General features: G+C 37.4%; 1 protein-coding gene across 2 annotated transcripts in view; it reads left to right on the top strand.

Moving 5' to 3' along the window:
• Positions 1 to 27,956, top strand: part of PIP4K2A (phosphatidylinositol-5-phosphate 4-kinase type 2 alpha) — a 108,634-nt gene that overhangs the window by 56,992 nt on the left and 23,686 nt on the right. For both annotated transcript variants that reach the window (XM_066198984.1, XM_066198993.1), the window contains exons 2-4: positions 1,102 to 1,199; positions 2,295 to 2,391; positions 18,414 to 18,566. In XM_066198984.1, coding sequence (XP_066055081.1) covers positions 1,102 to 1,199; positions 2,295 to 2,391; positions 18,414 to 18,566 — 348 coding nt within the window. The remainder of the gene's footprint in view (positions 1 to 1,101; positions 1,200 to 2,294; positions 2,392 to 18,413; positions 18,567 to 27,956) is intronic.

Here is a 27,956-nt window from a genome sequence, read left to right as displayed (position 1 = left end):
CACTCTTACAGAGTGGGGCTTCCCTCTAAACCCTGTAGGAAACTGCTGAGAAAAAATGTACTCTGTATGAGCAAAAAGATTTGTCTGGGTAAATTGAGATGCATGACCAGGGTGTAGAGTGCTGTAAAACCATGGGTAAAACGTGTGTCATGGGTATTTGGTGACTGTTGTTGTAATGGGTATCTCATTCCTGGTTTGGAAGGACCATTGCAAGCTTAACAATTCTGTCTTGTATTTATCATGTTTTAGTTAAACTTAAGCAAAGTAAGGGTAGATTAATACATGCAGTACTAAAACATGCCTACAAACTAGATCCTGGTTAAGTTGTCTACATTTTATAATAGAGATGTGGTCAGAAGTAAATTACAAATATAAGTGGAAAAATCCTAATCTTGAGAATACTGACAATGTTCATTTCAAAGCTAGGAAGAGTAGGTGGTCCACATGAATGTAAGAAAATAAGGAAAACCTTAGGACTTATGTGCATCTGTACTTCTAAGCAAAAATTTATCTATTTAAATGGTTTGTCCAAAGTGAACAATCAAAGAAATGCCAGAATACTGTGACTTATAAAAACTCGTCTGAGTTCTGCACTAGTGTAAGAAACAATCTTCTGCATGTTGAGCTGAAAGTATGTACATTCACATGGATGAAAAATTTCACTTTGTTTTCTCTAAACAGTTCAAGGCATGTAAGATTACTGCATAAGCTGCAGGGGTAAATAGTCATTGGAAATGAATAAGTTGAATTATCTTTGGGAAGCATAGCTTGACTAACAAAACAAGAACAATGTGTTGGTATAGGAGACCTTTTGCTGGCATTGTCATTGACCTTCCATAAAAGGTACACTCCAGGTGTGCTTTAAAGCACTTTTTTTATTTCTGAAACAAGTCTAAATATGGAATGCTGTTTCTTCTCTTCCAAAGTGTCACTCTTGAGATTGCATTTCATCTGGAAAGAATAACACTGCTTTTACATTCTTCCATTACCTGCATTCACTCCTGGGATATATACACAGGAAATATTAGACTTCCAGAATAAAATATATTTGTAGCATCTTTGCAAAGACAGTAGCAACTAAATATATTCTGTTTTCCGTAGATCAATGAACTGAGCCATGTTCAAATCCCTGTTATGTTGATGCCAGATGATTTCAAAGCGTACTCAAAGATAAAGGTGGACAATCACCTTTTCAACAAGTAAGTACAAGTAACAATTTTGTGTGGAAGTGGACAGTGGCAATGATATTTTTATGAAGTACTATGAACTCTGTTATTTTTCAGTGCATGGGACTGAAGTTTTGATGATTAAGTTAATCCTGAGATAAACATAACCATCTGTGCTGTTCTAAAAAGCAACAGCAAAGGCTGCTGGGTAGAGTTTTTCCTCCATATGGTTTATTATTGCCTTATGAGTATCTTAGATATTGAAGGTGATCCTTTCTTGGTATGATTATTTATGGCTGATATGAGCATTTATTTGTGTATTTCTAAAAACATAACTTCATATGCATGTGCTCTTTATTAAGTCTAGTATTTGAATAAGAATGAGAATCTAAAGCCTATATCAAATGTCAATAATGTTCAGCTTTTTATTTTCCATAATACAAAATCGTACCCATCATTTAGAAGCTTCAGAAGTATTATGGTAATTTCATGTAATATCTATTGTCTCTTAAAAATAAAATGCCCCATGAGCAATGCGTATAGACATACAAAACTATTAATACTGGTTTGTGTATAACCTGAATTTTATTCAAGAATATATGTAGAAAAGAAAAATTTTGCTACTTTGAGACTTCTGCTCTGTGGCAAAGGTCAAAATAACTTTTCTCTTGTATAGGTCCAAAATGAACACTAGGATATTAAAATTAGTTCTGTATTGAATGAGTCAAATTTTCTTGAAGTTTTGGCACTATTAGTAATTTTTGATGTCACAGATGGTATAATAATTCTTGTATAAGCCAGTCTAAGATTTCCCCTTTGAAGTTTAGGACAGTGGGAAAGCATTCTTTTCTCTTGAGTCCGTGTTTCAGAATTGTCAAAATACAGTTTATGTTCATTTCATCATTGTTGTGGTTCCTTAGCTACACATAGATATTATAGCAAGCAAATAAACATTCATTAAGCATTGTGAAGAAAAACAACCCAATCTCATTGTAAAAAAGCATTAGAAGAGAAATTGTAAGAGGGTTGTTACCCTCAGCTTTCTATGAACAGTTTTGAGAGAAAATTCTGGAAATGCTTATTATGTATGCACAGTAATGAAGTAGTATTGGTTTTATCTTCTTTCAGAGAAAACATGCCAAGTCATTTCAAATTTAAAGAATATTGTCCAATGGTTTTCCGAAATCTAAGAGAGAGGTTTGGAATTGATGATCAAGACTTTCAGGTAAGTTCACTTTGAAAAAGCTGAGACTGGTGAAATGCACATTTCTGTTACACCTTTTGGCCTGCCCCAGTTGTCTTCTGGTTCCTGCCTTTCTGCCATCTTTGGTCTTCTGTGTTTCCCATTAGAGTGCCTCCATATAAGTCACAGTTATTGAAGCTGCAGGGTAGTACCTCTTGCAATAACCAGGAAAAATAATGTCTGGACACTTCTGGCAAGAGATTCTATATTCAGCTGAGCCACTTAGATAAGAGTTGCTTCAGTGTTCTGTCTGTATTAGATGTGGTTTCTGAAATGACCACAGCCTTTTTTATTTTTCCCCTCATGCTCTTTTCGGTTAGAAGAGAGTGACCTGTGGCCTGCCAGCTTCTTCCTGCTTCATTGTGTCTCATTTTCCCTTGTTAAGAGGATCTGGAAACAAATTGCTTGTGTAAAGCAGATACAGCAAACTAAGAAATCGCTCTAGATTTGGCAGGGTTGTTCCATGCAGTCAGAGTTTCATTCTGCCCTTGCAAAAGAAAGTCCTTGAACTCTGCTTTAGCCTGATTTGCCAGTTCTCACTGACAGTTCCCTTTTCCATTAACAGTTCTTAATGCACAACATTTCAGTCACAGGGATAATTCCTTTTGCAGTCACACTGCAAGATGTCCTGTCCTAAAGAATGCTTGCTGTGCAACCCAGTACTGCTTTCTCTCACACTCTTTTGCTTTTTATAAACTATTTTCATGTGAGCTGCAGTTATATTTATAATGTTACTAAGATATAAGTGAATTTTTAAGAAATGGTTTTCAGTAGTTAAACAAATGTTGCAAAATGCATTTGTACAATAATGCTCCCATTCTTGCCAATTGAGCAAACTGAATGTTGCAGCCAAAATCTATATCTGAGTCCTTCAACAATCCTTTTTAGCAATTTGCCCCTTTTCGGGATCAAACAATGTGTTAGAAATGCATAGGTGGGTTAAAATGTGCGGGGATGTAGACAGAGATTATTATGAGTCTCAGCATACAGCCACTGTAACCTTGTTAAGACACTTTGCCATTCAGAAGAGAAGAGGATTGTTGGTTTATTTTGGCAGAGCTGTCATGATCGTGTTCCGTGATTTTTCATTATCCTATTTATGAAGAGCTGTTCAAAAGGAAATGCACCAAGACTGAGGCCAGCAGTTTTAACAGATATATCAAATTGCACTCCTGGTTCAGTTCTGCTAATGGACCAAAGAGGATCCTATTGCTTGGGAAGTTACTTCATCTATTTATATGAAGATTTCTTTTTTTTTGGCAAAGGAAAAGGATGAGTGTCAAAGAAGGAAGATGTGTGATTGCTTTTAAAATTGATGTCAATTCATGTTTGCTATCTTTAGAACAGGGGCTTTTGACATTACTAGACAGTGGAAGGTAGAGTTCAGTAAATGTTAGAAGACTTAGGATGCTGTAGTGAGTTAAAACTGGCAAAGTTGGCTTAATCAAAAATGCTGCATTCCACAGCACTGTGAAATGTTTCCATCTGCACTGCAGCTCTGCAACAGAAATTCCTGTTGTAACTATGTTATGCTGCTGTTTGGATTTATTAATGATAACAATGATAAAACTGCATTAAGGAACTGTCACTGGATAAACTGTCCAAATTTTCAGATTAAAACCAAAAATACTTCTTTGTAGCTATGTCTTTTGGTAACGTAACCAATCAACCATCCAAAATAAGAACATGTTACTACATCCTGGTTTTTGATACAACAAAATTATGTATTAGGAAAACAACCTCATGCTTTTTAGTATTTAAAGCATATTTAGTGAAAAACAGAAGATAGTTAATATTAATTTTAACCTAAGGGATGACAATGTCTGCCTTCACTATTGCTTTTTTCCTCAGCCCAAGCAATTTATCACTCTGAATTCTTTTTCTACTGGACTAATCTGATTAAAAAGAAAAGAAATTAAATGCTCAAAGTATTAATGTGTTTTGAACTCACTTTCAAAATTAAATTATTTTTACAGAGCTAAGCATAAAGAAAAATTGTCTCCCCACGTGTAAGATAGGGATTATCCCTACTAAATGTAGAAGTTGCTTCCATTTTAATGTTACAGTCTCTGTGATTTAAAAAGGGAATCTAATTCGACAAAGGGAGTTTCACTGTATATACTTTTTTCAAATAACCTTTATCTTCAAGGAAATTATTCCAATTATTATTGATTAAAATTATTGTCTTACACTCACAATCAAACCTAAAACTGAAAAATTATTTGCAGTATAGAAATAAGAGAAAGCTTACAGAAGAAATATCAAGTTACTTTCTCTGATAGTTTTTCTTATATAATGATTTTCAGGAAGGGAGCCCTAGTCAACTGTGAACAGTGTCATTCCCATTATTGAGCCAGAAAGGATTGGTTTAGATAAATAAACCCAATTACCTTGTTCATTAGTCAGACACATCAGTCACAGTCTCAGAGAACATTCATTTTAAATGCCTTTGTTTTCTTCAGAATGTTCTGCTGATACCCTTGATGAGTTCTTCCAGAGGGCAAATAGTCTTTCCTTATGAGTAAGCACTAAAAAAACAAAACCTACCTCATGAAAAAAAATTGGTAGTGTATGCTCTAAGTAGTGGGCTGTACTAATTTTAATTCTTTACATTGGGTTTCTCATTTTGTAGTGATTTTGTGGACTACATAGCACATAGATCTAGTTCGCGTGTGGAGTAATTAATATATGAAACCTGTCTTACAGAGGTCTCCTTTTGTCTCTAAGGGGAGATTTAAATCTCACAAAGTACATGATTTTTTCCTACAAGTAGTCTTTGTCTTTGCAGTCAGGAATTCCTAAAGTTGTATATGGTTCATGCCTTACAGGAAGCCATTTCTAGTAATGGCAATTACAGTTCCTGGAATGAACTCCCTTCCTTCACAGGACACAAACCAACTCCCTTTCTTGAGAGGTTTTTGGTAATCTGTCCTGCATCTGTCTATATTTCATAGCTAGTTGGGCATCTCCAAGAGACATTTAGTACTGAACTGGGATTGAAATTTGGTGGAGATGTATGTGAGGTTGCTAATACTGAGTGTGGACTTTTTTTATGATTCATGCTTTATAATGGACAGCAGTGTAGAAAATATAGAATGAAGTTAGTGAAGCCTTGAGTTTCATTCAGAGATTGCCAGTACAAACTTGTTATGATAAATGAAGTCTTTAATCTAGGTTAAGAAACTTTGTTCTTATATTTAAAAAAATCTAAAACAGTAACTGCATTAAATTAAAAACTGGTCTGGCTGTTTTTTCTTAAAAGAGGGAACACAAGTGATGATCAGTCAGTATAAATCAAAATTGCATTTGAATGATGGAAAAACTTTAAAACCATTTTAACCACTTACAAAGACTATAAATTATCAAAGGGAAAGAGACTATTGTTTTGCTTTGTACTGTTGGATGTTACAAGAAAGTACATATGGATCTCTGATTGAAGATTAGTTTTTTAAGTGTCAAAATAATTCCAAAAGCCAGAGCATTAAGTAATGACAGATTTTGCCTTGATAGGGTAAATTATGTATTTTTGTTAGTGTTTTCTTGTTTAATTAAAAAAGAATCCTTTTAATATTCGCAGGAGAATACTTGAATGCCTTAGCTGTTTCTAGTAGAAAAGAAAAAAATTATTAGAAAACAGATATTGTAAATTAATTTTAATTTCTGCATTCCCCCTCAGCTTTAGACACTGTAAAGGTTATTCTACAGAAAGATTTCTACCCCCTCTACCCACCCCCCCCTCCAATTAATGGGATAGCTGTAGTTCTTTAGGGTTTCTTCTCAAGTCAGTTGACATACTTTGTTATCTTAGAAATCCAAGAGTAGAGTTCTGTTAGAAGAATTATAAGGTTAGCTTCTGTAAACTGCAAAATCATGAGAGATTTAACAGGCAGGCAGCTCACCTAACACCCCCCAACAATCTGTAGAAAAATAGGATCTACTGATGTTGCTCTGGGAAGGGAAACTTTTTTTTTTACTATGCTCCAACACATCTGTTCTTGCTTAAAGTTATTGCTGAATCCTACATCTGGATTCTGCTAGGCAAAAGAGGAAGACTGGGTTCTTGCCCAATAAAGTACAATTGCTCATACCAGAGGGCACCAATTTCCCATTGTACCTAATGATCCTTATACTGGGGATGAGGGAGAGCACAACTGATTTCCCTTGAAGTTTTAGTACTTGGTGTAATAGGAGACAGGCTCAGATCTGACTTTTCCTGTCTGCAGAAGCAGTTTGTTGAGATTCTCTGTACAAGACAAAGAATTCATAAAGAACTTTTAGCAGATGGGTCCGTAAGTTCTTTTTAATTTACCTATGCTTGGTATTTCTCTAAGCATTTTTCCATATAAAAGATTTAAATCTAAAATAATTAATGAGAATTCCTGCTTTTAAGCAGCTTTCCTAATAACAAACCATACGAACCTCTGTATCTTTAACTTCTTCTGATAAGGCTGTCAAGGAGACTTTTCAATATCTCCCAGAGCTTTTTTGTGCAGAAGGATTTGTAGTCCAGACTATTAACAAGGCATCAGAAAAACAATGCAAATTCCGGGCTTGTTTTTTAGATGTCAACCTTCAATATGATTTTCTTTTGAGGTATCTAAACTTCACATCATCAAAATTCTTATCAATCTCTATATATTTTTGTTCATTTTACATGACTCATACAAGTCCTAAAACATTATCTTAGGAACTTAAAAAGTACCTTGCAATCCAGGATGATATGTTTCTTCAGACAAAGAAATATTAATCAGAGCTCTCAGCTGGTGCATCTGCACTAAAATTCATGCTTTTATTTCTTGGCCCTTGTTTTGGGAAAGAACAAGCCACCTCTAGCATCAAACTACAGACAGCAAGGTCAGCAGCAACTATGTTAGGAGTTTGACCTTATTCCTAAGACAGTTTCTTCAATTAATTCCATAAAGTGCATTAAAAATCGTCAAAGCCAGAACTGTCTTGTAAAGAAAATACTGGTGCTAGTCATTTTATTTTAGTATGGTAAGTCTGAGAGTGCATGAAAAGTTCCTGGGTTCATCTATCAGATGATGTGTAGCAGAGTATAGTTTGTGTGTGGGAACTGACAGTGGTCAGAACATGGATTCTGAGGCTCCAGGCAGTGCCTTGGAGCCTGTGGGAAAGCCAAGTACAGAACTCTCTCAGTCTGGCCTGGGAAATCATGAGGAACCCAAAACAACCTTATAGATATCCTCCTCCTGACACCTGGTGTTTTTCCAACTTGGTTACCAGTAGAGATGTTTACAAAAAGGCGGTGCCCTAAAGGATCAATCCTATTCATTTTACCGAGACACTGTATAAAAAGAATCTGTCTTTCAATAAACTTTGCTATACTGCACTCTGAAGAAATCCGAGTTCTACATGTCATTCCATGAGCCGTCCTAAATCGTAGCGATATTTGTGGATCTCAAATGGATATTGATACCAAGTTCAGAACTGCTGACATCTTGTTTGATGTGAGTATAGACAGTAGTGGTAGTAAAGTGTCGAACCAGCTGTAGTAACAAAAACTGTGCTGTTTGTAGTCTTTCCAGCATATAATAAATGAAGTTTGCAATCTAAATCTAATGTTCGAAGATTTAGTGCCTTAAGTGTCAGCCCAAATAATAATTTAGTGTTGGTGGGACTTAACCTTAGTACATATGGCAACAGAAATTCTAACTTGTGGTTTCTCTCAGTTTTCCCTAGAAAACATTTAATTTGCCTTGCTTTTGGTTGTTCCTTGCCTACACTGAGTATCATTCACAACCATGCATTCAAGCTGGAAAATAGTAATTTAGCATGTGCTGGCAACATCAAAAGAACAAACTGATAGGTACTCCCTGAGTTTTTACAGACACAACTATTGAAAGGAAGGCATCAAGCCAAGCTTTGCCTGGCTAAAGGGAAAAGGCTCCCAGGAAAAGAGCCCTAACTCTTTCCAAAGCCAAGTGCATGCCTTAAGCTGACAGCTCCAAACCCAGATCTATGGTCTCAATAGGATAACTTGATTTAGGAAAGACCCTCATGTTTTATTCATTAACTCTTATTCAACGAAGTCGAAGAACCCATAACCTTTCTCCTGGAAGGATAGCTCAATGCAAAAAAGGAAAAGTTTGTGTTTCTTCTTTCTGTCAGAAGTTTTTCACATCTTTCACCATAGAAATCACTGCCTGAATACATTTTTTTTAAAATAAATGTTCATAGGTGTTTGGAGTATGTACATCCACCTCTTACCAAGGTTGTGAGAAGGAGCTCATCATCCTATTTCTGATGGGTGCAGCACAGGACCAGTGGTGTCCTGTTTTCATCTTTTGGAGGTCCCATGACATTTGCCATAGGCCTTTTGAGAGTCAGTCATGCTTATGAGCTGACAAGAAATCATCATGAAAAATTGTCCATATATCTGGCAAAGGCAGAGGAGGCTACACCCCTGAATGTGCTTGTAGCATATGTTACTGGCAGGTCAGGTATCCTTCTCTCCATGTCAGACTCCTTCCGGTGTCAGAGATCAGTGTTGCCTGGCCACGCTTCCACAGCAGGGTTTCCAGATAAGCATGTGCTTAATGGCAAGAATGCAGTGTCACCACACAAAATAGACTCAAAAGTCATCCCTACCTGTCCCTGTATGACAACCCAGATATCTCTGGGTTTGGTGCTTCTGTTGTTAAAAAAAACACCAGTGCTTTGCCTTTCTTGCCTCTACAAGTCACTGACAAAACACTGTCCTGAAAATCATCTCAGAAGTGGGCTACTTGTTTCAAATTACAGCAAATGACCTTGGAGCATCTGTGTCATCTATGAGTTGTATGACACTGTCTCTCTGATGTCCTTCTTAATCAGTAATCCTGGACTAATTTCCAAGTCCATGATTCCTGAGGTCTTGTAAAAAAGAAAAGAAAAAAAAGGTTGGGGGAAGCTGCAGGTTTGCCTTGTTGGGAAGCTGTGCCTGGCCCAGAGAGCAGCACCGTGACTTCTGCTGCAGAAGAACAGTCAGACCGTGTGTACATCATCCTGCAACAGCCATGAGCCACTGCCAGGCTTTTCCATTGACCTATGATTTCAGTCATCACAGAGCATCATCTGTGCACTTGTTTTTGCCTATTTGTTCATGCAAAGCTTGCCCAGAGGCACTCTTAAATAGTCTGGGATGTGATCTGATTTGTCTTTAGGGTACGTTGAGCTTGTGAAGCCCATTTTAGTTTTCCACAGCTTTTGGATGAGATCACAGCACCAGAAACCATTGTTTGTCTTTGTCCAGACATCATGAAATGGGGAAGATTTAAATCAATGAGAAGCTGTTAAGCCAGTCAGTTTGAAAGATTACTGTTCTTCTAAAGCTCTCTATGCTTTACCGCCAGAATTTTCCTATTGCCGTTTTTCTCTTTCTTAGGAAAAGCTCAGACTCAACGGCAATTTTTATTGGGATCCCTTTTTAAATCAGTTACACAGAGTATTTGTATTACATCCAACACATAGTTCATGTGTTCAAAGTTTCTAAAATACAATCTTGTCTGCTAAAATAGCAGTTAGAAAACAATGACATTTACATTAGGCGTGCGAGAGATTAGAATGAGCTAATTAAATTGACCTTTAAATCTCTCCACCCTCTTGGAGACTGGGGCTAATCCTTGGCCTCCCACTGTGGAGATAAAAATTCATGCTGTGAACATTTTAAGCAAAGTGGGCAGAGGAAGAAGAGCCTCACCAGCAGTTTGTCTTTGAAGAGGGGGGAAATACTTCGCCAGTTATAAATATAGCTTTCAGTTATGGTGTGAGATGGGGGACAAGTTCTTCCTGTACTTCAGTGGCTTTGCTCCATGTGTTTTCTTCACAAAAATAGTTTCAATTAGATAAAATAGCTCCAAACAAGCTTAACTTGTTACTCCTAGAAATGATCAAAGCCTCTCTGGAAATTAGCATAGTTTTTTTGATATCTGCTATTTGTATAACTAATATTATGAGTCAGATCATTATTGTTATTTAATTACAATAGGGTGCTATTTTTATTGACCAGTGTGCAAGGTAAAAATAGACTTCTAAAGGATAAACCATTAGGTAGTGTTTTAGCTGGCTTCTAAGGACTCTTGAGGATGCTTCTTACAAAGTATTTGCCTTGATATGTTGTGTCTTGCATTTTTTAAATGCTAATTATTGCAGAGTTTTATAATAAGAAAACCCAAAAATTATATAACTAATGGATAATTAAATTACAACAGTCAAAAATTAATTGTCAACGAGCAATTGACATTTCATGTAGTGAAATCTTGCAGAGGATGCAAAATCCATTGAAACGTTGAAGCAGAATGAACTCAAAGATTTTGTGCAAAACCCGCTTTAATCACCTGGCATTCTGAGCCTGTCCAAATGAGATCCTTTTAATATAGTGACATGAATACTTATATGATTAAAAAAGGAGTGCAGAACTATGGAGATGAGGGCTGTGTTCAGGGAGGTGGTAGCTCTGAGAAGAAACGAGAGGTCAAAGAGGACAAGAATTTAGCACTAGGGTGACCTTCAGACTAGGAGGAGTAACTGCACCCTAGGGTGGATAAATTAGAAGGAATAAACATAAGATGAGAAAGAGTTCAAACTTCTTTTTGACATCTGTTTATTTTATACCTGAAGCTAAAACTATGTATAGTTTTAATGTATGGGTTTTATATATAGTTTTGATGATAGTAGTCTTTAAAAAAGGAAGTTGAAATTTGGATGTAGAAAAAATACTGGAGAAGTGTCAAAGGAATTAAAGGACAGAGAGAATGCCATTGGATTGGGAGTGGCAGTCTGACCTGCTGCACTTGGAAAAATTAGAATTAAGAAGTAAGTAGTTTGTGAATATCTTTGCAGAAAAAGAATACTAGGTACTTCAGGGATAAAATAACTATGAATGACCAGAGAAGGAAATAATTAAAATTCAAAATTAGACTCACCTTCCCAGCAACACAAATGGCTAAATACTGGAAAAATTGCAGTGGTGAATCTTGGTCTTTTGAAGATAGGAAAAATCAGGACTGCCTTTCTGGAGCTTACCTAATCCAAAAGTAGAGATTAGAGTTCAGTTTAGGAAGTGCTGGAGGAAATGAAATAGCTTCTGATGGGAAGCAGTTCTGTTGGATTCCAGTTTACGAAATTTTGTTGAAGTCTCCAGAGGAAGCTCCTGTGAATGTCAAAAAGTTGTGGATCAGATCCTAAAAGCACCTATGGAAAAAAACCTTTTTCCTTACCTGATACATGTTTATTGTAGGAAATAAAACTCAGGTAAATAAAATTGCAGGTAGTTTGCTAAAGAATATGCTGTTCTTTGGTGTAATTATGACATGTAATTTAGGTGTGCTGATTAATCTTTTTTTCTCAAGAACTCTCTGGGAAGTTAAGTACTAGTAAATGGTATAGCTTTTAGTAATATGTATTTAAAGCTATATATATATTTTTTTTTTATTTCTTTAATCAGAAATTATTTCTGTGTATGGAACGAATTCTTTGTGATTTGTTGCTTCTCAGCACTGAAGATCAAATGAGAATTTCTAGTTGCCTGCTAGCCAGTGCAGGATGGGTGGGGGTTTTTTTAATACTCATTTATGTAAGGTCACTTAAGCTTCCAGCCAATGACTTGTCAGAGGGAAACTATTTAGGAAAGAAGCAAATGTATGGAGAAATTCATCTAGTAGAGGTATCTGTGAGCTTGGCATGTTAAATGTGTCTTCAGTTGTATAAGTAATTACACAAGTAATTTAGTGTAGTCTTTAAGTGACCTCATGAAAGTATTCACACTTTAAAAGTACAGAACCTTTTCTTTCTCCTGAGACCAAAAAACCAGCAAGCACAAGATTAAAACTTCACAAATGAGAAGTGAATGGGGAATTGGCAGAACACGCACACCCAGAGCAGGAGACTTGCAGTGAGTTGCTAAGTGAAGCTGTTAAGTGGAACAGGGTATGCGTGGCTGACAGATGTTTTAATTGTGCCAGAGATCCAAGGCACACCGTGGAAAAGTTGGAGAAGGCTGGGAAAATCTGAAGAGGATAGGGCAGTCTGACCCTTACTTCTTTGAATTTTGAGCTCACTAATGCCGTTGTATAAGCTGCTGATTTTTATTAACTTAATGGGGCTAATGCCTCCAACGTTGTACAGCTAGAGATGTGCTCTGCTGGCTCCTGGCACGGGAGGGAAGAGCTGTGTTGTAGCAGTAAGTGAAGGTACCAGGGTTTTTGGAGCATCAAACCTGTGTCTCTTGGAGGGTAAGAATTGGGCATTTTTCGTCTCCATCTGAAGGATATCCTCCCTGTTCTGGCTTTGTGGCTCATAGATCTGTCTGTGCTAAGTGAGGAGTGGTTCATTTCCCATCTGTTCATATTCCACTTAGTATTCCCCTAATTAAGAAGCAGAGCCAGAGGGAATTCAATCTGGTATTTGCCATGATATCTCTCTCTCTGTGTGTCTCTCCTTTCCCCCTCCCTCAACCCCCAATATATTTTCCTTTTGGAAAAGGGAGATGCTTAAGTTTCATTATTTATTTCCTCCCTAGTCCACTAGAGATGCTTCACTTAAGGAGATACTGCTGCCAGGGACCCCAGTGGCTCTCTCTTAACTGAGCTTACTGCTGGATCCAAGCAGAAGAGAAGCCCTACATGGCTCTCTTTAAACAGGTTCAATCAGCTTTGCTTCCAGGGAATTTGTGCACAGATGTCTATAATGCAACTTATCCTTCTTACTTTTTGTACAAATCATCACTGAAATTTATCAGTGTGTTCTGCCAAAAGCTGTCTGAATCCCAGAAGCTACCATTTATATCTCAAAAGTGCATTCAACAGTAGGAGAGAAGTCTATACCATGTTAGTAATAGTTATCTGAACATTTCAAATAAATGAGTATTTTTAGGCTGTCTAATGAGCATGATGCTCATGTTGTGAAGTAGAGATTCATTGTTGTCATCACCAGGTAACAGTAAATGTATTTTACTTGAGACTGATTTCTATCTAAAAACAAGTATAACTAGTATAATTGAGAGACATAGTATTTTGCAAGGTACCTGGAAGCTTTGCTTCAGAAGGAATTTGAACTTTTGTCTGCTCACAGAAGTGAGAATTAACCATTACAAATAAAATTGTCTACATGCAAAACTCAACTACGTATTTATCAACACAAGAAAGTGGCAATTACAAGTAATCCGCACAAGATGATAAAATTAGATTTTCTACATTTTAAACCACACTTATTTAATAAACTTGGGTAAGTATCAAAAGAAAACACAGAAAATAGTAATAATTAAATGTCTTCCATGTTCAAAGTGCTTTTAAAGTTCAAAGTAACTACATTCTGTGTCTGAAGAGTGCATTGTATTGAGAGAGCTATCACAAGAGTGGGGAGATAGTAAAAATAAAGTGTCAAAGAAGTTGTTTAATTAGAGGCTGTTTTTTATTTAAACATGTTCAATGTTTAAACATCTGATCTTAATTTATCACTAGAGTCAAAGTATTGTAGAGAGGGCACTTGGGTTATCTGTACATGTATGGAAAGATGCTGCTTAGCATAAAGTTGGTTGGTTTATTCTGACAAATTAAAATGCATGTGGTAAAATGATAGCTATGTGCATTCTTAATTAATCTTGATATAGATAACTACTAATAAAATAGCCATCTACTAAAAAATAAATGCATCACTATTTTAAATCCATTAAAACATTAATAAAAAGTCAAGTGCAGCTAAATAATTATCCAGAGGTATATGATATTCTCTTGCTAGCAATATTTTTGGTGTGATAGTTACATTTGCAAATTGATTTTCATTATACTTAGCAGTCTGGCAGAGTAAATTTTCATTAGGGGAAAAACAGGGATCTCTTTAGATGAAGGCAACTTAAGCCCATTTCCTCTTGTCCTTTTGTTAGTTACCTGGGACAAGAGACTGACTGCCACCTGGGTAAAACGTTCTTTCAGGCAGTTGTAGAGGGTGGTAAGGTCACCCCTGAGCCTCCTTTTCTCCAGGCTAAACACCCTCAGCTTCTCCTCATCAGACTTGTGCTCCAGACCCTTCCCCAGCTCCGTCCCTTCCCTGGACTCTCTCCAGCCACCTCAATGTCCTTCTTGTAGTGAGGGGCCCAAAACTGAACTCAGGATTTAAGGTATGGCCTCACCAGTGCCCAGTACGGGGGGATGGTCACTGCCCTGGTCCTACTGGTCACACTGTTCTGATCCAGGCCAGGATGCCATTGGCCTCTTGGCCACCTGGGCACAGCTGGCTCATGTTCATGTTGACCAGCCCTGCCAAGTCCTTTTCCAACTTGCGTCTTTCCAGCCACTCTGCCCCAGCCTGTAGCACTGCAGGGGTTGTTGTGACCCAAGGGCAGAGCCAGGCACAGGCACTTGGCCTTGGTGAACCTCCGAGCTCTGGCCTCTCCCCATCAGTGCAGCCTGTCCAGATCCCCCTGCAGAGCCTTCCTGCCCTCCAGCACATCAACACTCCCACCTGACTCAGTGTGTCTGCAAACTGACGGAGGGGCCCTGGATCCCCTCATGAGGATCATGGATAAAGACACTAAACAGAACTGGTGCCAGCCCTGGGGAACACCACCGGATGTAATTCCATTCACCAGCACCCTCTGGGCCCGGCCATCCCAACAGTTTTCTACCCATCCAACAGAGCACCCAGCCAAGCCATGAGCAGCCAGTTTCTGCACGAGTTACTGTGGGAAATGGTGTCAAAGGCTTTCCTGATGTTCAGGTAGGCACATCTGGAGCCTTTCAGTCATCCACTAAGTGGGTCATCTTACCACAGGAAAGGAGATCAGGTCAGGGAGGCAGGAGCTGCCTTTCACAAACCTGTGCTGGCTGGGGCTGATCCCCTGGTTGTCCTGCACATGCTGTGTGATGGCACTTAAGAGGATCTGCTCCATGGCCTTCCCTGGCACCAAGGTCAGACTGGCAGACCTGTAGTTCCCTGAATCTTCCTTCTGGATTTTCTTGTAGATGGGCATCACATTTTCTAACATCCAGTCAACTAGCATCTCTTTCGTACCCACTGCAACCCAGGCCTGTATTTCACTCAAGTATGAAAATCTTTTCATGAAGGGTATTAAAATACACCTGAAGAGTACTTAAAACTTTGAGTCTTGTCCTTCACATTTTCCTTCTCCTTCAGATGTTCAGTGACCAACTAGCCAATATCCTCTCCTGCATCATTTTATAGCTAAACAACTTAAGTCTCCTGCCAGGTTAATTGCTTTCAAGGTTTATATTATATGAATTACAGTCTGAAGACTAGAGTTCTGTGGGAAAAAATACGTTCAGAATACTGCGGTTACTGCTTTATTGCAATAGTTAACCTCAGAATAATGCACCCTTTTCTGCTGGGAACAATAACAAGTAATTACTCAGTAGCCTTTATTATTACTAACTGAATTATAGCCTAATAACTTAGCAGTAGTTTAATTCACTACATACACTAATGGTTACCCATGCATTCACTTTTTTTTTATTAAAAATAATTATTGCATTGCATCATATTTTCAATCTGTGATGAAGGCAACTGTATTTGTACTTAATTTTTTGATTTTAACTTCTATTATCAATTCTTCATCTTGAACTATTAAATATAGGCCCGGAAACAAAACCAAGTTCTGATTGTAGGGCACAAAGGGTTTATACCACTACCTCCACAATTCAATTTGAAAATTATTGGTATCAAGTATAGCCTTAAGAAAATTTACTCAGTTTATAATACTTGTTTCCTTGAATGGACTTCAGTACATAAAAACTTTCCAGTGTTGGAGTGGTGGGAAATTAATTTCAACAGAAAAGATCTGAAAACAGGCAAAGAAAATGGCTGTAATGCTTGAGTTCTCTACTGTCTTCGATACCATGTGAGGTGATGGCATATCAGGACTTGTTTTTGTTAAAATTGACTATCCAAAAGCTAGTGCAGAGAAGGAACTGCAATGTCTGCAGTGGTGTCCTTAAAGCTCTCTTCTGATTAGTCTAGAAAAAATGTTGATTTATAAGCCACAGAGAAGCACCCACATCCTTTCTTTCCTTATTGAGTAGAGAGGATAATAGAGAAAGATGTCACTCTTTATCATAGACATCAGTAATTATTCTAGCTCATTGTACAAGCCTAGGTATATACAGAAAGAAGTGCAAAAGATTTATTTCTCCTACATGTCATAATTAAGGTTTTCATTCTAATAAGCCCTTGTAGAGCTGTGTGCTTTTAGGTGATTTACTGTTTTTCCTGCTACTCCTGAGTATTTCTGTTGAACTAAGCAACCTTGTGGGAAAATGGTTTTATTTCATGTTAAATTGATTTCAGAAAGCACCCCACAGTTGGGATAAATTAAACAGTGCCTGAAGGCCTATTGAAATCAATGGATCTCCAAAATACAGAGACATAATTGTATGTGTTCAAGTGTCTTCTTAAACTGGGGGCTATAGTTACCCTAATTCCTTGGTTGAGGTTAATACTTTTTAATAATTACTGACCTTCTGTCACAGGGGTTGAATCTGTATGTCCAGTTCCTACTGAAGTCCACAAAGCGTGTGGACAGATTTAACAATGGCTAAAACCTCCAAATAAAATGTTTTTAGGTCCTACAAAAATAAAAACATGTAGGTTTGGTTCGTGAGTATGGTAGATGAAATATATTGGTAATTACTCTCTCAAAGCATCGTCGTTCCAGTGCAAATTTTGTGACTTAGTTCGTGGTGCCTTACCACACCACACAAACATTAATTCTCAAACTCTTGGAGCTGAACTTCCACTGTTTAGGAATCTGCAACATTTGCATTTTTGTATGAAATTATATTAAAACTATCCTTGTAAGTAAAATGGCTTTTCACCTAGCAGGAAGAACATTATGCTGTGTGAATGTGGAAAGAGAGGAGGTATATTTCAATTCAACAAGAGCTGTTTGTGCTGTATGGTAAAATGAGGTAGGATAGCAGGAGCTGGGGTTTTCTGCTAGGAGTAGGAATATACCAGATGGTTACTGCAAGTTTGTTTCATAAACATAGAAATGTTCCAGTAGTCTATAATTAACTTGTTTAACCTTTTCAGAGTATGTCCATATTTATGGAAATACACAAGGGGTCCAAAACATCATTTTTTTCTCATGCCTGTGTTGCTGCTGTTACTACCTTTTTTTTTTCCTTTTTTTCTTTTTTTTTTTTTTTTAAGTGCAATTCAAGTATTCAACAATTGGCATAAGTTCTTATTGGTAACAAAAGATGTCTCCAACTTTCCGGGAAGTTGTTATACTTAGTCTAATTTTTGGGGGATTTTGTTTTTATAAATACAAAGAAATCTAACCTAAATACTACTTATTCTCGGAAAAAAGCAGAGGGCTTCTCTTGCTTCTGTTGAAGCACCAGTAATTTTAAACTTCACTCTAAATATAGTCCTTAATCTCTCTTCTAAATGCTATACAGTCATTAACTAATTTTCTCCTCTTGAGACATTATAGAGGTAGGCTTATTTTGCGAAAGGAGGTATTGTACAATATTATTTGCTTAACTCTAGATATGAAATCATTGGAATAGCTCTGGCACTAGAACTCAGAAATGTAACCGTGTTCTTGGTTATGTACCAGATCACACTGTCTCAAGAGCAAATCCTGCTAGTGTTAAAGTGAAACTGTAACTGTGGATGAAACCTCTGTTTATAATTATTGTGGTGTAATGCAGTGTTCCTTCTGGATTTTTAATTACTGTATGTTTTCTTCCCAAAAGCTGATAATGTATATGTATCAATGTCCAATAAATTCTCATTAAATGTTGAACATGAGTTTTGAACTGCTGATGAGCAATACCTTTCTCCTCGAACATGCTTTTCTTCTCAGAATATTTTTGTAATGTTTTCTCAAGATATTGAATATGTGCTTCGCAGAATTCAGCTTGGTGCAGATGTATTGAAAAATATTTTTAAATAAATGTAAATTGTTTATATTTGCTCTAAATAAAAGTCACATACTTTTGTCTGACTTGATGCTTTTTTTTGTTTTGTTTTAAATCAATTGACAGAATTCATTGACAAGAAGTGCACCCCTTGCCAATGATTCCCAAGCACGCAGTGGTGCCCGCTTTCATACGTCTTACGACAAAAGATATATCATCAAAACTATAACAAGTGAAGATGTAGCAGAAATGCACAACATACTGAAGAAGTACCATCAGGTAATAAATGAACTCTGCCAAAGTGTGGGATGTCTTCTTAAATATTATAATGCCAATCTTTTTTTGAGTCTTAGAAGTTTTAAATTAATAATTATGGAAAAAGAGTCACTTCAGACTTTTCCCCATTTGCATCAGCAATTTATTGTATGTCTGCAATTCACAAGGATGGACTTTTCTAAATATCTGCACTAGTGTTTCATAGAAAGATACGTCTACATGAAAGAGGTAACTTGGAGGATATAAGGTCCTTTGCCTAACTGAAAAGGTGATCTTTCTTTTGGCAAGGAAAGTATTTCATTCTGGGCTTGCTTGGAGATGTCCGTGTACGTGTGTATGAATGCTGCAGGTGACCTTCTCTTTTTGATCTGGTCAGTGAATGTTCGGTGTTTCACAACAGATTTCAAAGATTTAAAGTTGTATTACATAAGAAATTAAAGATTGGATATGATTAATGTCAAAATCCTACTATTAAAAAAATTTGGGTTGATAATGTGAATTTTCATATGCAGTAGTAAAGTTAAAACACTCGAGATCCCTCAAATCAGCCTTGAAAGTTGCCGTACAGTGCTGGTGCATAGTTTGTGTGACTGGCACAGAGGGGAGCAGAACCTGGGAATTACAAAAAGCGTTAATAAAATCAGTGCTAGTTTTCCTAGTCCTACATCTGTTTGAATAAGTTCTAAAGCTGCAGAAGTCAGAAAAGCCTCTAAAAAATTACCTAAAACCTGCTGTGCAATAGGAAGGGGGTTTTTGTCCTTCTTTCCATCTTCCTTCTTTCTGTGAGTTGGAATTCCAGGTAAATACTTAAGGACATTTGGGGTTGGTTTTTTTGTTGTTGTTGTTGTTTAGGTGGGGGTTTTTCGGTTTTTTGGGGTTTTTTGTTTTTGTTTTTGGGTTTTTTGTGGTTTTTTTTGTTTTGTTGTTTGTTTTGTTTTTGGTTTTGTTTTTGGTGCAATATTCTTGTTTGTAGTAGGTTTTGGATTTTTTAATACATTATTTTGTAAAACCAGTTTCAACTTCTGAGGTGGGAGGCCCAAAGCATTCTTTCAGGATACTTGGAACTGATGGTATTGCCAGCTATCTTTGTAAATCTCAAAGGGAGATCTCTGAAGGCCTTCCAAGCCCAGAGTAACTTGGGAAGACTTCAGGATGTTAGATGTGATCCCTCTTCTCTCTTCCTGTGGTGTTCCTTTGTTTGAATAACATGTAGGGCCATGGTGTGTTTGTTTTGATGTGGATAAATATTACTACCAGAAATATTCTTAAGACATCTCCTAATGACAGTTCTCCCAAAGAAAATTTTAAACCTAATTTAAATCTAATTGTATTTTGGGGTTTATTTTTATGTGAGTTTTCAAACTTACAATTTTAGTTTTGATCTGAAAGGGTTTGATCTGTGAAGCTGTACAGCAGAATTAAAGTTTTAGTCTGTGTTATATTTGGCATCAGAAGCTAGTATTAATGATGCAGGTTTTGGGACTTAATCCAGCTGAAAAGCCATTTTGCTTTTCAAAGCAGTAATCTTTCAAGAGTATCAATGAAGTCAGTGCTAGCATGAATGAATTTAATAATTTGGAATCTTTTCCATTAATGCTTTCCAACGTCGGGGTTCATATTAGGCTAGGTTACAAGGAATAATGATCTGAAATTTATTTCTACCAGGCACCTAATTTCACTTTATACTGGAAAATCTTTCATGTAAAATAGCTCTCACTGGTGCCTCCAAGAGATTCATGAGGATACAACTTGTATTTCTTTTTGTCTCAGAACTTGAAAGCACTGTACAAAACTCTAAATACAGGAGCACTCACGTACAGAGACAGTTTAATAGTTGGACTTTTTTATTTAAATAAATTCATTTTGGTATATTCAGCAGTGTACTGAACAAGATCTAGATTAAATCCACTAGCTCTAATGGCAGCTGACACAGTGCCCTCTGTGCTGCTGCTGGAAATTGAATGCTTGGGATCACTAGTTACAGCAGCTTGTCCTCCCATTTCTCTAGATGTTTTTCAGGCAAAGCTTATCTTCTCTTGCTTTTCAAAATCTAGCAAACCCATTGTCCTGATGGAAAGGTATTAATAATTCCCTGGACAAAACTGTCCCACACAGATTTGCCTTCTGCTAGCAAACAGTGCAATGCCAGATACCATCCTCTGGCACTTGAGCTCATTAATGGTCCCTACTGTAGTTTTGATTTGGGCCAGTTTACTGTCTCCTAAATAATTCTGGGCAAGAATAAAGGTGTTAATTAAGATGAGTTAATATTCCTACTTAGGAGTTTGAATATAAGCATCTTTTTTTTAAGAGGGGAGCTTAATAACTTAGGTGTGAGCTATTCCATTCCAGCTGGAACTGATGCCTGAGGGCAATCCAAGACCTGTCTATTTCACTGGTGTGCATGTAACTTTATGGTTCTGTAGGATGGCACAGTTGCAGTAGTACCAGACTTCTCAGATGCTGCCCTGGTACTCCTGGTAGAAATCTTTGTCAATAAAAGAAGTTCTCATTAGTTCAGTTTTATTTCAATGTACTCTCTTCTACCAATAGAGGAGTTGTCAAGTTCCCTCTATTGATTTTCATACCTTACTGTCCAGTATCTTTCTTGATTGTTAATAACGGTACACTAGAGTGCCAAATATGGGATTTTTAGGGAGAAGTCTGCTTGTTAGCTTTTCTCCAGTTTCACTTCACTGTTTGTCAGCAGCACTCACCACATACGTGAAAATTCCTGGCTGAGCTGTGTTTCACAGCCCAAGTGTGATTGGGAATGGTTTGGAACTTCTGGTGGCATGCCCCTGCAGCATACCCTGGCCAGTCTCCTCTGGCACATTTGAAAGGTTCAGCCTTCTGAGAAAGGGAGTGTGCAGACCCAATAAGGCAGTGCAGGGATCATCCTGGAAAGGACAGCCTTTTACAGGTGCATGGAGTCTAGGGAGGTGATTCATATGAATTTTAAGCTTTTTCTCCCTTGTTCCCCTCAAAAAGCTAAAGTTAGATCATCTGTGCATTAAGAACAGTGTCTTGTAAACCATTATCTTGCACCCTCTTTCAGGTGCCCAAGAAGGCAGTAATTCTCTTCCATTACTTCTGACATAAATATGAGTGAAATTCACGCCATTTGTGACAGACAAACTCTTTCAGGTTTTGTTTTTTCTCCTCTGCAAATTCATTCCAGGTTCCCTCCTAGTTTGAAACTTTGAATGAGTTTCATTTAAACCGTAATATTTACTCACCTCTTTCCTTATTAAGGCACAAGGCTGATAGAATCATCCTAGACCTTGAAAGCACCTCTCTCCTTGCTTAGGGACCAAACAAGCCTTATCAAATATTTTCCAGGACTGCTTGAACTGCTTAACAATAAATAGCAGAGGAGACATCTATCTTGAAACAAAGAATGCTGGAGAGAGAACCATCACAAGGCAGAAGTGTGAGACTCAGTGTGTCCTTCATTCACCAAAACAGTTTTCATCCTGGCATTTGCAAAAAAGCTGTTGTTTTCCTTGCACCTTTTTGAACTACAGAGCTACCCATGAGGCATCTGGGAGTTTATGTGGTTGGCAGAGAAATGTAGCACAGCAGCTTTTCCCACGGACCTCCAAAATTAATTCCAAGTATTAGTTATTTTTTGGGGGAAGTCACCAAAGGGTTAGATAGAGACATATACACTGCCATTGGCAAGTAGAAATGAAAGTTATTTTATCAGTAACTGGACAGCATGGAAATGTATGGTTCACAAGCCCATGCAGTTCTGTTAGTCCTTCCTCTCTCCATCTATCTGTAGGTGTAATAACCCGTCTGCTCTTTGGAGCTCAGAGGAACTGAGGTGGTAATTACACAGTCTGTGTATGTAGGAGTTTACAAAGGGAGAAGGAATACTTCATAGCCTGCAGACATTTCTAAGTTTAAAAATCCCAAATCAAGACTGGTGTTTTTAAATCATAAAAGATGATCTGATCAAAGATAAATTCCAAGCCCAGGGCTACATGCTAGAAATGTATAAATAACTGAAAGTGAACTGGGCTTGAAGGGGTGTCAAGAGAAGTTACAGAAACAGCATATGTGTGTATATATAGTGATTCCAACTTAAAATTGTTGAATTGTAAATAATAGTCTTGACAATTGTAAATTATACTTGCTGTCCGAAATAATGTGTTTTCAAAAATCATGAGTTTCCAAAATCATTTACCCTGTCTATGATGCCTTTTTTTTAGTGGCAGTCAGGCCCACAACCTCAGACAGATGGTGAACACTTCAGTCTAAACACTGACTCTTTCTGTCAACTCATCAGATGAGTCTGACACTTCTAGTATTGAGTAGAAACACTGGAGATAATTATTTTCTCTTCCAAAGTTAAAAGGAAAAAGAAACACAAAACACTGAGCAAAACAAGTCATTAAGCAAACAGGAGGAATAGCACCTTTCTCCATGTTTAAAGCAGCAAAACATCTTGTGTTTTATGACTAGACTATTAAAGACCATCATGCATGGATCAGCCTTTTATCTACATTTGCAAAACAGAATGGCCTAGAGGTAGGTTTTGAAGTGTTGTGGTAAATACAAATACATATATGACATGCTAGGTTCTTAAGCTGTGACTCTCCATTCTAGCTAGTTTCTAACTACAGAAGTCTTTTTTGGTACATAGTTTGAAATGCTGCTTTTAGTCACATTTCTTGTTAATTTGCAATCAGTTTGGGCTGCTTATATTATTGGTATATTGTCAGTTATGAGTAGAACTCTTCTCACCACTCTTCAGTGCTACTCAGCTGAATGTCATTTACTTATCAAATGCAGTAGGACCATTAATACGCTCAAATGGGTCAGTCTTACAAGTATTAGGAAAACTAAATGCTGGGCTTACAGATGTAGCTGGACCATTTAAAATTGCGTAAGTTAATCAAGCATGTTTATATTAAAGAGTGTTTGAGAGCAAAATCAAATATGCATTGGAAAGATCTCCAGATCTAGTGCAATCTTGTTTTAAACCTCGCCTCCTGACCCCTAGAACATGGACCAGAAAAACTGAGTTAAAACATACTGCTGCTTTTGGCATTGTTAAGAGAGAGTTCAGCATGATCATCTGTGATAAGTGTGTTGTCAGAATTTCACCCTGTGTTTAAGGAATGGGTAATACCCTGTTTCCTCCCAAAGGAAAACTTTCTATTTCATCATATATTCAAGTTATGCTCATATTTCTTTTTGATATACTTGATATATTGTCCTGGGCCAAAAAAGTTTATTAGTTTATATAAAATATGTATTGTAGATACTACTGTATTTGTAGATTTTTTTCTAAGGTACAAATGCTATTTGCAAGGGCAGAAATGAGTAACAGTTGAGTAAAATTCTGAAGGCATATTTTATAGTATCTGAAATGTCAGAATCAAGACATCCTGCCCTTTCCAGTGACATTAACTTGCTTTGAATCTTAAATCGGTGTAAAAGAGGAGTCCTTTGCTCTTTGAGAGTATATGATGGGCAGGATAGAAATTTTTAAAAATAAATGGAAGTAGTTTTAGTGTCTCAGATAAACCAGCAGCTTTTAAACGCTTTCTTTTTCATTAAAATGACTTCAAAAGGGAGGACTTATTCCTCATTGCTGACACCCAAGTAACTTTAGTAAAGAAGAGAGAAGCCATCTCAAAGCAGGTGAACAGAAGAGAATTGTTAGCATGCAAACCTAGGATAAAGCTCCTCATGAGTGCAGTTTAGGTTTTCTGTAGGCAGCTGTCCCTGTTGATGGCACAGTTCCCTTCTCTAGGCAGGTAATTGTATGCAGAACTGACACCTATTGCACTGCCTGTTTGTCTCCCTGGCAACCAGCAGAAATCGTGAATAGTGGTAAAGGAGAGGGACTGCCCGTTTACCGGAGGCAGCAAACAGTGGAGTGATGGGGAAGTGAATGGGAAGAAAGGAAAGAATAGAATGAGCAAAAAAGGGGAAATTACAGACGTAAATAGACAGAAATAGAGGACAAAACAAAAGCAGAAAAATATGACTTTAGCTGCTGGAGGGGAAAATAAAAGTGAAAGAAACAGAAAAGCAAATGAAAAGGGGGAAAATGTAGGCAATGAAGTGAAAATGGGAGAGATTGCACCAATAACAGTGTTTCGGGCTACACAGGAATCGAGGAACAGCAGCAGATTGTTATCTGGAAGGTAGGAGAAAAATTAAAATCATAAATAGATAACTATTGAAATAGAGAAACATTGTAGGCTAAAAACAATTTTATCAAAGAATTGATGATAGTATAGGCTGGAGAATATCCCAGAAAAGAAAGTGGGGCCTTGGTGCACAGGAGTTTGCACTGGCATGGATGGGCTTGTCAAGGTGGTAGGTTGCTGAAGCAGAGCTACGTGAAAGTTTGGATCATCCTCCCTCCACGTCAGTACTTGCACAGGTTATCAGTGGCTGCCTCCCAACCTCTGTCTCTGCATTTTGCCACATGAGTTGCGTTCATATGTATCACAAAAAAGGAAAAAGGTAAAAAGGCAAAGCAAGGCAGTATAATGTCGTGTTATTTAAACACAAACGTGAATAAAGAAGGATGTAATGGTGACCCTGGCTCTGTATGTCTTGAAATAGTAAGAGGTGAAGATTTCTAGGAGGTTTGCAAAGAAATGTAGTTGAAAAAAGCCTTTCAGCAGTTCTGTGTGGGAATCAAGTGGCAGCACAGAACACAGCTTCTGCCCTGTGCTAAGATAACTGACTTGTAAAGCAGCTTTGAGCTGAAAAAACAGGAAAAGCAGAAAAAGGAGATGAGAATGTATGTATGTATTCTCATCCAAACAGTCTGTGTTTCACCTGCATCCAACAGGCCCAAAAAACCCTAAAAATGGGAATCTTACTAGTGTGGTTGTCAGATGGAATTGCAGAGGTCTGATATGCAAAGGGACCACACAGACCGGAGCTGTAACCAAAAAAACCCACATTAAAAGTCTTCCATGAAAGATACGACATTTTGTAGGTAAATAACTACACTAAATGGCAGAATGGTCTTGGCTACACTGGCTCTGTTGGGGCCTGGGTTTCACCAGCAGGTGTTTTCCAAATATTTATTGGTTTATATATATATATAAAAGGTATTGATACTGTGCTCAGCACTTTTCTGGAGGGATCGATCCACACAGTGAGTCAATTGTAGCAATATGAAGTATGATGTTCCTGGTAACAGAGCTGCAGCCTAGATAATCACGTGTGGTGGTGACATTGAGATTACACTGCACTTAGAAGTAAAAATAACTGGCCATGTCTGAAACAAAGTGAAGGGTAAGGCTGTGAATCACAAGGCTTGTATATAAAAACCTGTATATTTATCAATCACTTCTTTAAATGAAATTTTCTTCTTTCATGGCTTATTTGAAGAAAACAGCCTTTTATGCCTTGAAAATCTGTCATTTTCTGGTGTGTGCTGTAGTTTGGCTAATTAATCCTTGCAGTGTATCACCTAAGTACCCAATGCATAGTATTCTGTATAATTGTTAAGGTGCAGGAAAGTGGCAAGAAGTGGAGTATTTATAACTCTGAACAAGTTTTCAGTCTTTTTTGGGAGGAGTGATTCCACATGTCAATGCTTGTGCACCAAATACATTGGTGAAGGATAGTTCTGATTGCATACAAGAGCATATAGAAGAAAAAGTTGAGCACAAAAATGACTACCAATGTGTAGTCCTGCGCAATGTCCAAAATGGTTTTAAATAATTATGTAATTTGCTATTCAGTTTCTTTAATGGAAGTATCCTGGTGAAAATATAGACTTGTCACACAATTGTGCTTAGATTATCAAATGCATGCCTTAATCATGATACCAAAATCTGTGAAAATACTATATAAAGGGGTAACAGAGAATGAGCATGTTGTGTATTTCTGAATTAATGTTTCCAAAATTGGGCTGTGACAGGAATGCTGACTTTTCACATAGAACAAAGATAGATATCATTCAAGATTTAATCTGCACCTATGTCAAATCATTCCACAGATGATCTCCAAGTGGAGAAGGAGAAATGGTAGAGACAGAAATTTTACTCTGTGTTTTTCCAAAGAGATCCAAAAGTAGTGTAACTTCTTTGCTAATAAATGGTATGCATTATGTTATCTTCTGGTACCTTACTAGCATTGCCATAGGGAAGCAAGAAGCTATTAGATAGGTAAAGTTTTATTCTTACTAAGGAATCTTGAAGTTGTATTTATACAAAAATTAATGAGAAAATAGGATCATAAAGAATTTTTTACTCATTTTTCAACTTGAAGCATGGGGTTCAAGAGAGCTCAGAAATTTCCTTATTTGAAATCTGTCCTGCACAGCTGATAAAACATGTCAATATGCTGATGTTACTTTACTGTGTTAATAATAATATTGTCCTTGTGCTGTGCACAAACATGAGAATTGTCTGAATTTACAAAAAAAAATGATGAGGTGTTTATTGCAACACTCATTTTTTAAAGAGATGGGTTTTGTTACTGCATATAAAGACTTGTAAATGTATTAGCTGAGTATTACAGTTTTATTTAGCAAGTCTGCTTAGTAGAATTGTTTTAATGTTCTTTTTAGAAAAAATTTAAGGAGTGAAGGTCTTTTTCTTTCACTGAAATTTAGCAGTCCTGTTAAGCATGTACTGGCTTATTTTCTAGGCTCACTTTTTTTCCAGCTGTGAGTGGGAAACTTCAGGAAATCATTCCTAAAAAGCACCTTGAGGTGACTAAATTGCTACTTCCTTTATATCAAGATGGACAAATTGAAAATCTGCCAACCACAGTCACCAGTGCAAGTCCTGCTGGACTCCCACCCAGACAGATGACACGTTTTGCCTCCTCTGTGATGCAGATATGGGGGATTGATAGTTTCAAAGGTAGGAAGTTCTAGACCAACCTTGTAGATGCTGAAAGCAAGTGGCATTCCTCCCTCTTTCCTTTGTCTCCCCATCAGGATAAGAATTACTGTCATAGGAAACATTGAAATCATTTTAGAGGCTTTTCTTTCATTTCCAATGGCATGAGTGTCCACAGTCAGCAGCAATAGGAAACAACAGTGCGGTACCTGGTCTGCTTTGAGAGGGTCTCTTAGAAATCTGCACGTCCCTTTTTATCAAGAGGAGCAATTCTAGCAGAGCTTCGTCGTGTCTTGTGTTGCATGCTGGTAACACTGCCCTTTCAGAAGTCTTTGTTTGCACACTAAGATAGTGAAACAACAGTGTTAGCAAATGGCAAACCCTAACTTACAAACAGGACTGAAGCAACTCTCACTAGTGGCCTTTTTGTCCTCGTTACATAGCACAGAACAGTTTGGGGGGGGGGTTGTATACTGCTAACCAAATAATTTATTTTATGATATTACAGTGGGTATGGTGCTCATGCTCTGATAATGGCATTGCATTTTTACAGATGGGT

This window comes from Chamaea fasciata, unplaced genomic scaffold (genome assembly GCF_029207755.1).
Source record: "Chamaea fasciata isolate MVZ Bird 193981 ecotype frontalis unplaced genomic scaffold, bChaFas1.0.hap1 SCAF_1, whole genome shotgun sequence".
NCBI classification, from domain to species: Eukaryota; Metazoa; Chordata; class Aves; order Passeriformes; family Sylviidae; genus Chamaea; species Chamaea fasciata.
The sequence above is the reverse complement of the archived record's forward strand: the minus strand, read 5'-3'. Positions and strand labels throughout refer to the sequence as shown.